This window comes from Dendrobates tinctorius, unplaced genomic scaffold, assembly GCF_039654945.1.
Source record: "Dendrobates tinctorius isolate UK_male_01 unplaced genomic scaffold, ASM3965494v1 ptg000160l, whole genome shotgun sequence".
NCBI lineage: Eukaryota > Metazoa > Chordata > Amphibia > Anura > Dendrobatidae > Dendrobates > Dendrobates tinctorius.
This window is the reverse complement of record NW_027361827.1, coordinates 13,039,525-13,052,448: the sequence shown is the minus strand read 5'-3', so window position 1 is coordinate 13,052,448 and position 12,924 is coordinate 13,039,525. Positions and strand designations below refer to the sequence as shown.

The 12,924-nt window shown below is 45.5% G+C and overlaps 1 protein-coding gene across 1 annotated transcript in view; it reads right to left on the bottom strand.

Moving 5' to 3' along the window:
• Positions 1-2,787: 2,787 nt before the first annotated feature.
• MELK (maternal embryonic leucine zipper kinase) overlaps positions 2,788-12,924 on the bottom strand; it is an 81,130-nt gene continuing 70,993 nt past the window's right edge. Inside the window, exons 16-18 of the mRNA XM_073549657.1 lie at positions 4,741-4,909; positions 4,512-4,615; positions 2,788-3,201 (exon numbers count right to left, since the gene is read on the bottom strand). Coding sequence (XP_073405758.1) covers positions 3,015-3,201; positions 4,512-4,615; positions 4,741-4,909 — 460 coding nt within the window. The 3' untranslated portion in view covers positions 2,788-3,014. The remainder of the gene's footprint in view (positions 3,202-4,511; positions 4,616-4,740; positions 4,910-12,924) is intronic.

Here is a 12,924-nt window from a genome sequence, read left to right as displayed (position 1 = left end):
CGCAACAAAGTATTAAGTTAAAGGGGCCGAATAATATTGCACGCCCCACTTTTCAGCTTTTGAATTTCCACAAAAATTTAAAATAACCAATAAATTTCGTTCAACTTCACAACTGTGTTCCACTTGTTGATTCTTCACCAAAAATGTAAATTTGGTATCTTTATGTTTGAAGCATGATATGTGGGAAAAGGTTGAAAAGTTCCAGAGGGCCGAATACTTTCGCAAGGCACTGTGTATATAATTATATACAAGTCTGACATTGCAACATAGTAATTAAGGTGGAAGACTTAAAGTCCATCTAGTTCAACCCATATCCATTGCTCTATATATTGTAAGCATTAGTATCGTGGCATACTAGGAAGCTCAGCCTATGGTTGAGCTTCATAGGAAGACCATTGATCGTTGCCTCCAGCTGCTATAATAATCCATTGGTTCCACGAGTTCTTGTGTTACGGATGAGCACTGGCACGGTCTCTGCCATTGGACAAATAGAATATATTTACATTAAAAAAAAAAAGCCCTCATGGCGATGGGGATGAAGAATAAAAGTTATGGCTCTTGGATTAAAAGTGAAAATTTGAAAGCATAAAATGCAACAATTGCAAGGGCATGAAGGGGTTAAACAAATACAAAAGATCACAAGGCAGCCTAGCCAGGTGTACAAGCAGTCAGGCATATCAGAGAGGAGCGGATCTTTTGAAATTCAATCTTGCTGATGAAGGCAAGAGAATAAAGGGGGTTTTACACTAAGCGATATCGCTAGCAATATCGCTAAAACGTCACTGGTTTTGTGACGTTATAGCGATATTGCTAGCGATATCGCTATGTGTGATACTTACTACAGTGTGGAAATGGCGCCAGGCAAAATGTTCAAATTCGTGTGAAACTACGAATTTAGAGGGAATGTGTCTCGAACTCACAAAGTCCATCTGTGGTCATGCATCATTTTAGAAGATAGTTCAAGAGAAAAGATAAAAGGTTATCGACCCAGACATCTGAAAAAGCTAGCTAATAGGTCTGATGTTAAATCTGTCTACCAAAATGCTTTTTATCCTAAATACAGTACATTTTATAAGGGTAACTGCGTTTTCAAGTAACTTTTCAGGATAAGTTGTGCTGTGTTGTACATGAGAAATAACACATTTCTGTCTACCATGTGACGCATATCCTGCAGGCTCACCAGTTTTCCCCACTACATGTGCCATCTGCAAGTTACAATCCACTGAGAGCTGAGGGGAGACAACCTGCAGTGATTTCTCCCACAGTCAGTACAGAGAGGGGACTGCCTGCTCTTCACTCACAGAGAAAAGCTGCAGCAAGCAGAGCTCAGCTGTGTTGATCTGAATAAAGCTCAGAAGTAACCACTTGTGCTCTGCAATGTGTATCTGTCTGTGTGCCACATGACACCTGCAGTGATTTCTCCGAAGTCAGCAGAGAGAGGGGACTGCCTGCTCTTCACTCACAGAGAAAAGCTGCAGCAAGCAGAGCTCAGCTGTGTTGATCTGAATAAAGCTCAGAAGTAACCACTTGTGCTCTGCAATGTGTATCTGTCTGTGTGCCACATGACACCTGCAGTGATTTCTCCGAAGTCAGCAGAGAGAGAGGACTGCCTGCTCTTCACTCACTTTTTAGCTCACAGAGAAAAGGTGCATCAACATGGAGGACATACAGCAGAGCCGAGTTGTCTTGAGCTGCATCTAGCTCCGATATCAGGTAAAACACTTGTAAAAGGGAATCCACTACTAGATTCTTGTAACTCTGTGTGAGCATAATGTAGAGGTAGAGACCCCGATTCCAGTGATGTCACATACTGAGCTGCTTGCTGTCATTTTGATAAAATAACTGTTAAACCTGCTGAAGATCTACCAGTTCTCTGAATGCTGAGCTCCGCATAACTTTGACCACACCACTGTTAAAGTAGTAAGACATCACAGTGTACACAGAATTCTGCCAATCAGTGGGAAGGGAAGTTATACGGAGCTCACTAATATGCTTCACTACCAGGTGGAAGGATTACTAGTTCTCCAGTGATAATCCCCTGCTGATAAATCAGTGATTGTATCAAAACTACAGTTAGGAACCCAGTAAGTGACAAATGGCTGGAAATGGGGTCTGTATCTATGCGCAATGTTTTCTGTCTGTTCCCTTTTCCGATCCCTTCTACTCTCTATAGAGTACACTGGACATTCTTCAAAGTGGATAAGAAATTCAGGAGGCTGGAGGGAAAAAAAAAAAAAGTCCAATAAAGTGGGAAATTAAGCAAATTTCTCTGATATAATTGCATTTTAAAGATTTTTTTTTTAGGTTAATGTTTTGATTGCTTCTTATTGCATTTCTATAGAAATACTATATACAAGTCAAAAATGCCTCCCTGGTACTACAAGGATACTTACGTGAAGGCTTTGATGACCTTTCAAAGGAGATTAGCAATAGGCATTCAGAGTTCTGATCATTACCCGTTGCTCCTAGACCGAAGTAATGAATTTACATTTCATTACAAAGCATTCAGCTTCATCGTTGGGAGCCTGGCATTTTTGTTGACTAAAGAACACATTTATTGGAGTCAATCCTATTTTCCTCGACATATGAGCGTACAGTTTAACTCTAGTAACCACAGCTGTGGCTTAATTAACGACCTCAATAAATCCTACTTAAGAACCACAGACAGCAAAAGAATTATGCAAATTTGCCAACACCCATGTCCTAGGAAACATTCCACGTTCGGGGGGGGAATATTTGCTGCTCTATGTAGGGATGCGTGAAATGATAAAGAAAATACTCAAAAAATAAGGTTAAAATGGTTTTATTTTAAATGTAACATACAAACATTTAAAGTTCACAATTAAAAAAACAAAATGACAATTTGACTTTACAGTTATTCACATGATTATGCACCAACGGCTCTCGTCCTAATTGTTAGCCAAATCACCAATATTACTTTACAAGCTATGATACAGGACAGGAATAGTTCTAGTGAAAGTCTATGTACACCGTGAGACAATGCTCTGTAGTAGCTAGACCACCGTAACCTTGCAGCTTGAAAGAATGTCTTCTACTAGTCTCTTGTATACCCAGGCGTCACCTTTAAGCCGCTGTCTTCGGATCCCTACGAGATCTGGCTTGTTAACTTGACACACTTCTAGCTCAAACTGCATGGTCACTTTTCCAAAGTCAGATTGCGTTTTGCATTTTAAAGTATACCTGAAGTTCCAAAAGTGTGACATGTTATTGTACGATCGGTATTTCAGTATATGGCAGAAGCAGTTAGATGGGCTCTGTGGTGGCACCTTGGTATATATACACAATTCTTATGTCACAGCTCTGCTTGGGGGTGGCTTTTGGTAACGCTAGACTACTACGCTGGCTTTTCTACACTTGTATTAAAATGTCATTTCCATCTTCAGATGAGTATTGTTGGTGAAACAAGGCTTTGCAATTTATGATTATTTTTTTTCTTTACAGCTTGGTGCCTAGGTGACCAACCACCGCTGCTGTGTAGCTTTCAAGCACTGCACTGATGGCCAACACATGAAAATCACCGAAAGCTACAGTGAACCTGGTCAGCGTCCAGCTTCCAAACAGTGCTTACAAGCTCTATAAAAAAGCTACTATAAGCATAGGGCATGTTTAGCCATCGCTGCTAGACAGCAGTAGTGGACGGTCACCTAGGCAAGGAGTGGTTTTACTAATACAACAGTATTTCAAGAATTACACAACTACTTGTATTGAGAGGCAGTATCCAACAATACCCAACTATGACAATGGGAATAATCCTTTAACTACATAAAGACATAATATACACTTTATGGGTTTGATGAGCAGATAACACATTAAATGGGAGTCTGTCAACCCCAAAACTCAAAATTAGGCCACTTACACATTTCACATAGGGGACTTGGCCTCTAAATAATCTGCACAAGTATTTTTTTTTTTTTTTGCTCATTTTGATTTACATCAAACATTTTATTGGATATGGAGATGAGAGGTCCTTAGTGCACCCTTGGCATGGCCAAGGGCTCATTGCACTATTTACCGCCACCCCTTCTTCAGTTACAAACCTCCCCTTAAGTTTATGGACATTGATCTATTTGATGCAATGCTTGAATGGAACCTTCATCCCTGCCCACACTGACGCTGCAGGAGCCAAGAGCACACAGTGCATGCAAGAATGTGGTCATTCCACTTTCCTGTCTGCAACGGCCGCTCACTGCACATGGGATCGCATAGTAGCAGAAGTCATCCTTTCCTACCTACAGCGGACAAGTACACAGACTCTGCAGAAGCCAAGTGTGCGTGCACTCCTCTCACTCTCCTGACTGCATCAGGACCACACCAAAAGGTTCCACAAAGAACGAATAATCATACTATAAACACATACATCTAAATAGTAATATTAGAGAAATCTTATTTCTACACTTTTGAGTGACAAACTTTTTTTTTCTCCCATCTCATGATCTATATATGTCTCCTTTGAGACCATACTTCTCGATTTAAGTAGTTAACCAACTTACCCCTTCTGCACATAGTCTACATTCTTCTGGGGCAGCACTCTGACTATTTCATTTAGCAGCAGGTCAGGACTCAGCATATTAGTCATGGTTACGTTGTAATGGGCCTGTAAAAGTATACAACAAATTAAACATTAATTGGTGCCTTATATTTTCTATATTTATTATAATTAGAAGAAGTCAGGAAAAAAAATAAATAAATAAAATTCATATCACAAAACATAAGTTTTACCCTGAGTTTTCGAGGTCCATCTCTTGAATATCCTTTTCGTTTGCTCGGTGTTAACATAGTGATTACTTTATCAAGTCCTCTTTCCAGGCTTCCAAATACCTTTGTTCCTTTTTTCTTCTGGGCACCATCCAGGTGTACTTGATTCAAGTCCAAATCTACTGAGCGACAGCTGAAAAAGAAAAATTTATATCCAAGCAATTCAGATATCTTCATCTTATTGCCATGTAGCACCACCTAGTGGACAAATTAGTCTACTGCATGCAACCAAAAAGATTTCACATAGCTGAAAATTTAAGCCTTAAATGAACAATTGAAGGAATAATTAAAAATAAAATGTTACAGGTCTTGGAAAAAATGGAGAATAATTACGCTTTTATTTGCAAATCGTCCAAAACCTCACTAAAAAGAAAAGTCTATGCAAGTTTGATGTCGCCATAATGGTACTGAACTGGAAAATTCTTCGGAGTAATTTTACCATACAATGAATGCCGTAAAACAAAAAAAAAAAAAAAAAAAAAAAAAAAAAAAAGAAGACTTAAAGCATGGCAGAAGCCCTTTGGCAGTAATAGACATTCCGAAGTTAGTTCCTGCTGCTGTCTGACTTTCTGTGAATGTCTGGGGACCCACTGTTGTCATCACTGGAGCCGTACTGACAAAGGCGAGTACAGGTGGTTTTTTTTTTTTGTATTGGGGAACAAATTTAGCAATTAAGAAGGGGTCATCGTGTCATCGTGATTATCACAGCTGACACCTGGTACTGTGTGTCAGGTGCGGGCACGTTAACCCCTGGCACACTGCGATCAAACACGATAGCAGTGTACCAGGAGTTTAGGGAAGCATCGGGCGGGAGGGGGCTCCCTCCGTGCTTCCCTGAGACCCTCACAGCAGCGCGATGTGCAGCGCTGCTGCGGGGGCCCCTTCCCTGCAGTTCTTCGGATCCAACATGGCGACGGGGACCTTCGGGGGCCTGCAGGGAGTCGGCTTCCTCATGCCTGCCAAGTGCCGGCATGAGGAAGCCTCCAGCACTGCCTGTGACAGATCCCTGATGTGACAGATCAGCGATCTGTCACATGACAGTGATGTCCCCCCTGGGGCAACGTAAGATATATATATATATATATATATATATATATATATATATATATATATATATATATATATATATATATATATACACACATATATATACACACACACACATACACACATATATATATATATTTTCCCTAATAAATAATCGCTGTAATCGTACTGACCCGAAGAGTTAAACTGCCTTATCAATTTTACCGCACGCGGAACGGTGTAGACGCACCCCCCAAAAGAAATTCATGAAACGCTGGTTTTTGTTCATTCTGCGTCACAAAAATCGGAATAAAAAGCGATCAAAAAATGTCACGTGCCCGAAAATGGTACCAATAAAAACGTCAACTCATCCCGCAAAAAAGAAGACCTCACATGACTCGGTGGGTCAAAGTATGGAAAAATTATAGCTCTCAAAATGTGGTGATGCATAAACTATTTTTACAATAAAAAGCGTCTTTTAGCGTGTGACAGCTGCCAAAAATAAAAACCGCCATAAATAGTAAATCAAACCCCCCGTTATCACCCCCTTAGTTAGGGAAAAATAATAAAATTAAAAGAATGTATTTATTTCCATTTTCCCATTAGGGTTAGAGTTAGGGCTGAGATTAGGGTTAGGGGTGTGTTGGGGTTAGGGTTGGAGTTACAATTGGGGGGTTTCCACTGTTTGGGCACATCAGGTGCTCTCCAAATGCAACATGGCGTCTGATCTCAATTCCAGCCAATTCTGCGTTGAAAAAGTCAAATGGTGCTCCTTCCCTTCCAAGCTCTGCCCTGCGCCCAAACAGTGGTTTACCCCCACATATAGGGCATCAGCCTACTCAGGAGAAATTGGACCCCAAAAGTTGTTTTGCAATTTGTCCTGTTACCCTTAGGAAAATAAAAAATTGGGGGCAAAAATATCATTTTTGTGGAAAAAAATGATTTTTTTATTTTCACGCCCGGGCGTTATAAACTTCTGTGAAGCACTTGGAGGTTCAAAGTGCTCACCACACATCTAGATAAGTTCCTTAGGGGGTCTAGTTTCCAAAATGGGGTCACTTGTGGGGGGTTTCCACTGTTTAGGTACATCGGGGGCTTTCCAAAAGCAATATGACACCCGCAGACCATTCCATCAAAGTCTGCATTCCAAAACGTCACTACTTCCCTTCCGAGCCCTGACGTGTGCCCATACAGTAGTTTTCTCCCACATATGGGGTATCAGCGTACTCAGGACAAATTGGACAACAACTTTTGGGGTCCAATTTCTCCTGGTACCCTTGGGAAAATAAAAAAATTGGTGACTAAAATATCATGTTTGTGGGAAGAAAAAAAAAAAAAAAAAACACAGGATTTTTGGGTTGCTTACCGCAAAATCTGTTTCTCGGAGCCTTCATTGGGGGACACAGACCATGGGGTGTATACTGCTGCCACTAGGAGGCTGACACTGCACAAAAAAAGGTTAGCTCCTCCTCCGCAGAATACACCCCACCAACCGGCAGGAATTTCCTCAGTTAGTGAGAAAGCAGTAGGAGAAGTAACAGAATAGATTGAAACAGAACAGACAACTCAACTGTACATAACCAACAAGATAAGAACAGGAGTTGTAGAATATGGGAGGGTGCTGTGTCCCCCAATGAAGGCTCCGAGAAACAGATTTTACGGTAAGCAACCCAAAAATCCTGTTTTCTCTATCGCTTCATTGGGGGACACAGAGACCATGGGACGTCCCAAAGCAGTCCCTGGGGAGGGAAAACAAACTTCCATCATGCCAGAGGACTCACCACCACTGCCTGCAGGATCCTTCTACCTAGGCTGGCATCCGCCGAAGCATAGGTGTGGACCTTATAGAATTTCACAAACGTGTGAACAGATGACCAGGTTGCAGCGCGGAAGCTCCGTGGCGCACCGCCCAGGAGGCACCCACTGCCCGGGTAGAGTGAGCTCTAATTCCAGGAGGGGCCACTCGATGCTTGATCCGGTAGGTCTCCAAAATTGCAGATCTGATCCAGCGAGCAATAGTAGCTTTGGAGGCCGGCTGACCTTTCCGCGCCCCATCTGGAATGATGAAAAGAGAGTCTGACTTCCTCAAAAAGGGTCGTTCTAGCTAGGTAGACCCTTCATTGCCCTGACCAAGTCCAGCTTGTTCAAGGAGCGCTCCCGAGGGCGAGTTGGACCCAGACAAAAAGGACGGGATAACAATATCCTCATTCAGGTGGAAAGTGGACACCACCTTAGGAAGGAAAGAAGGCGGAGGCCGTAGAAATACCTTGTCCTGGTGAGCACCAAGAAAAGGGAACGACAAGAAAGGGCTGCCAATTCTGACACGCGCCGGATGGAGGTGATGGCCACTAGGAAGGCTACTTTCCATGAAAGGAGAGAGATAGGGAAACTTCCCTGAGAGGTTCAAAGGGAGGACCTTGCAGAACCTCGAGAACCAGATTAAGATCCCATGGATGTATGGGCGCGCGGTACGGAGGAGCCGCATGAGCCACTCCCTGAAGGAAGGTCTTGACCCGAGAACGGAAGGCCAACGTCTTCTGGAACAAAACGGATAGCGCCGAGACTTGACCTTTTAAAGAGCTGAGGGCAAGGCCCGCATCAAGGCCTGCCTGAAGAAACGCCAGGACAGAAGGGAGAGAAGAAGGACATGGGCGGAATGTTATTGGCCTCGCAACAAGTGAAATAGGCTTTCCAAGTACAGTAATAAATTTTGGAAGACTATGGCTTTCTGGCCTGGATCATGGTATAAATAACCCGATCAGAAAAACCTGATCGTTACAAAACCTCGGTCTCAACAGCCACGCCGTCAAATTGAGCGTCCGAGAATCGGGGTGGCAAAATCGGGCCCCGAGACAGATCTGCCCAGTCTGGAAGCTTCCAGGGGGCGTCCGTGAGAAGGTTGACGATGTCCGCGAACCAAGACCTTCTGGGCCAATTGGGGGCGATGAGGATGACTGGAATTCCTTCTGCTTTGATTTTCTTCAACAGCTTGGGAAGAGGAGGGAACAGGTAGGGGAGCTCGAACTGAGACCAAGGAATGGTCAGAGCGTCAGCGCCCACGGTGAGAGGATCTCGAGCCCTGGATACAAACTGTGGGACTTTCCTGATGAGGCAAGACGCCAGCAGGTCTACGTCCGGAGTTCCCCCAACGACGGCAAAGCAGATGAAATACATCCGGATGTAAGGACCACTCTCCCGCCGCGAGACCCTCACGGCTGAGAAAATCGGCGGCCCAGTTGTCCACGCCGGGAATGTGCACCACGGATATTGCTGGGACTGAAACCTCTGCCCAGTGAAGAGTTTTGGACACTTCCGCTAGGGCTGAGGCACTCCGTGCCCCCTCCTGGTGGTTGACATATGCCACCGCTGTGGCATTGTCTGTCTGAATACGGATTGGAAGGCCCCTGAGAAGTCTCTCCCAGTGAACGAGAGACAGATAGATCGCCCATATCTCGAGGACGTTGATCGGCATAACTGTCTCGAGTCGACCACCGACCCTGAACAGTGTGATTGCAAAACACTGCCCCCCAGCCGAGGAGGCTGGCATCCGTTGTCACAATCTGCCAGTGAATGGGAAGGAATGACCGTCCTAGGGCAATGAGAGGTGACGTCCGCCAACAAACGAGGGACTGCCTCACCCGGTATGAAAGGCGAATTCGATGATCCCGGGAAAGAACAGACCTGTTCCACCGAGGCAGTTGGAGGGGAGATGGAGATGGCCTGTTGGAGGGGACTGGAGTGAAATTGAGCAAAGGGAATCGCTTCTGTCGACGCCACCATCTTTCCTAGAACTTTCATGGTTGTCCGGAGAGATGGAAGTCGTGTGGTCTGCAGCGATCGTACATCTCGCTGCAGGGAAACTTTCTCCTCCTCTGGGAGAAAAACCCTCGATCGACGAGTGTCGAACAATAGGTCCAGAAACACCAGACGTTGTGTCGGAACAAGACAGGACTTTTCTGTTGACGAGCCACCCAAAATTGGACAGGGTGTCGAGGACGATGGTAAGACTTTGGCGAGCCTGGTGAAAAGACGGAGCTTTGATCAGAATGTCGTCGAGGTACGGAAAAAGAACGAGACCTCTGATCCTCAACAAGGCCATCAACGCCGCCATGATCTTTGTAAAAACTCTGGGTGCGGTGGCGAGACCGAACGGCAGTGCAACGAACTGGTAGTGGTCCTGGTGAATCGCAAAATGCAGGAATCTCTGATGACCGGGAAAGATGGGAACATGTAGATAGGCATCTTGAATGTCTATTGAACACATGAACTCCTGCGCCTCCATGGAAGAGATTACCGACCGAAGAGACTCCATCCTGAAATGACGCAGTCGGACTCTCGTTCAGTAACTGGAGACCCAGGATGGGACGAACTGCACCGTCTTTTTTCAGCACTACAAACAGGTTTGAATAAAACCCTGTGAAACGTTCTGATTTGGGAACGGGCACAATCACCCAGGAACTGAGGAGAGAGGCGATGGATGCAAAGAAACCCGGTACTAAGGCAGGGTCTTTTGGAGGTCGGGACTCGAAGAAACGATCCCGGGGACGAGAAACAAACTCCATCTTGTATCCTGAGGATACAACTTCCCTGACCCAAGCGTCTACTGAGGCAAGCTAGACGTCTCTGAAGAAAAAGGAGTCGACCGCCCAGTTGGGAAGGACCCTCGGGACTTCGTTGATAGTCATGCTGATGTGGACAGACCAGATCTGGACCTGGAGGATCTGCCCCGGAAGGAGTGAGATCGCCAGGAGGGAGTGGGTCTGAAGGAGACCCTCTTTCTATCCTGGCGTGCCTGCGGCCTCTGTTGGTCAGAAAAGTTTGCTGCCGTAGTGAAGCGGCGGAAAGACAGAAAGGGCCAAAACTGACGCCTTAGCGGAGGCCTACGAGGCTTGGACTGAGGGAGGAGGGAACTTGTGCCTCCAGTGGCGTCCTTAATAATCTGGTCCAGCTGAGATCCAAAAAGAAACGCGCTCCCTGAAAAGGCAGATTGGTAAGCGACTTTTTTGAAGACAAATCCACCTGCCAAGCCTTGAGCCAAATTGTACGCCGGATTGCCACAACGTTGCTGGACGCCTGAGCCGCGCAAGACACGGCATCCAAGGAGGCAGAGAGCAGATAATCCCCAGCATGGGAGATCTGGTTAGCCAGTTCGGCCAATTGCTCCGGTTGGGCTTTATCTAGGATGCCCTTGCGGAGATCCTCCGCCCAAGTAGCTATGGCCTTTGCTAACCAAGATGAAGCGAAGGCTGGGCTTAGCGCCGCCGCTTCGAATGCTGACTTTGCTAAGGATTAAATAAATTCTGGTCATTAGAATCCTTTAGCGACGCCACACCTGAAATCGGGAGGACCGTGTTGTTAGATAGTCTGGACATGGGAGCGTCTACAGAGGGGGAAGCCGACCAGTTGTCGGTGAGCTCTTTTGAAAGTGGATAGAGCACGCCGAGGTGCTTCCCTCTTTGAAAGCGTCTGGTTGGATTTTCTCTCTCCCTGGTAAGGATCTTGCCAAACTCAGAGTGGGAGGCGAAGACTCTGGAAGGGGTTTCTGCCCATCTGAACGAAACCTCCTGATCTGAGGGTTTCGCAGGGGAGTGTGATTTTGAAGCTGTGGTTAATCGCAGCAATGAGGTTCTGTACCGTAACCTTCATGTCCGCGTCCTGGTCCGAATCCAGCTCTAAAATCTCTTCGGATGACGCATCCGAGAACGCTTCACCTGACTCGGGTGAGGAGGCACGGGAAGGACTATGTGGAGAGACCAGGTCAGGAGAGGATTCCGGCCGGAGATCCTGCCTGGGTCTTTTGCGGCTTCTGCTGGCTGGCTCAGATGGAACCCCTTGCGACCTGCTGGATCCTGCAGAAGTGTCCAGGAGCAACTTATCAAGAACGGCCACTAGGGACTGAGACACCCTGGTGAGGTCTGCCACTGATTGTGATAGAGAAGAGGCCCAGCCAGGAATGGGGGGAGGGGGGGGGGTTCACTGTCACGTGGCGCAATAGATGGTTCCTGGACGGCATCAGGCTGAATGGGGATTACTGCAGTCTAAGAGGGGAGTGGGATGACTTGAGGGAAGTTTGCGATTACAAGAGGAACATGCAAAGAACTTGACCAAAGTTCCAGTGTGTGCTGGCGGACGGGCACATTCCGGCTTGGGGTTAGACATAATGAAAGAAAAGAAGAAAGAACACCGAGGAGATGCCGGAAGGGGTTGGGGGACAGAAGGCAGAGGAGGGTGTCAGTCTGCAGTTGCAGAGCTACTCACGGTCCGGTGTCCCGAAAGGCGATGTGCCCAGCTCGTCTGAGATGCAGGACCGCAATAGAGGATAACGAGGGACCGCTGTCCGGTGTCCTCAAAGGCGTCCGGCTGACAGGCTGCAAAGATGGCAGCAGCCTGAGGTAAAAGGAACGCGTGGTTCAGGAGAGAAGGGCGGAGCTAGCCGCCTGACCCGAAGAGTTTCCAAAATGGTGTCATTTGTTGGGGGTTTTCACTGTTTTGGTACATCAGGGGCTTTCCAAACGCGACATGGTGTCCGATCTCAATTCCAGCTAAAAACGTCAAATGGCGCTGCTTCCCTTCCGAGCTCTGCCATGCGCCGAACAGTGGTTCCCCCCACATATCAGGTATCAGCGTACTCAGGACAAACTGCACAATAACTTTTGCAGTCCAATTTCTCCTGTTACCCTTGGTAAAATAAAAAAAAAAATTGAATCTGAAGTATTTTTTTTGTGAAAAAAAGTTAAATGTTCATTTTTTTTTTTAAATATTCAAAAAAACTCCTGTGATGCACCTGAAGGGCTAATAAACTTCGTGAATGTGGTTTTGAGCACATTAAGGGGTGCAGTTTTTAGAATGGTGTCACTTTTGGGTATTTTCTATCATATAGACCCCTCAAAGTGGCTTCAGATGTGATGTGGTCCGTAAAAATAAAATGGTGTTGCAAAAATGAGAAATCGCTGGTCAATTTATAACTTCCTAACAAAAAAAACAAAAAAACACTTTGGTTCCAAAATTGTGCTGATGTAAAGTAAACATGTGGGAAATGTTACTTATTAAGTTGTTTGTGTGCCGTATCTCTGTGATTTAAGGGCATAAAAATTCAAAGTTGGAAAATTGCCAAATTTTAAA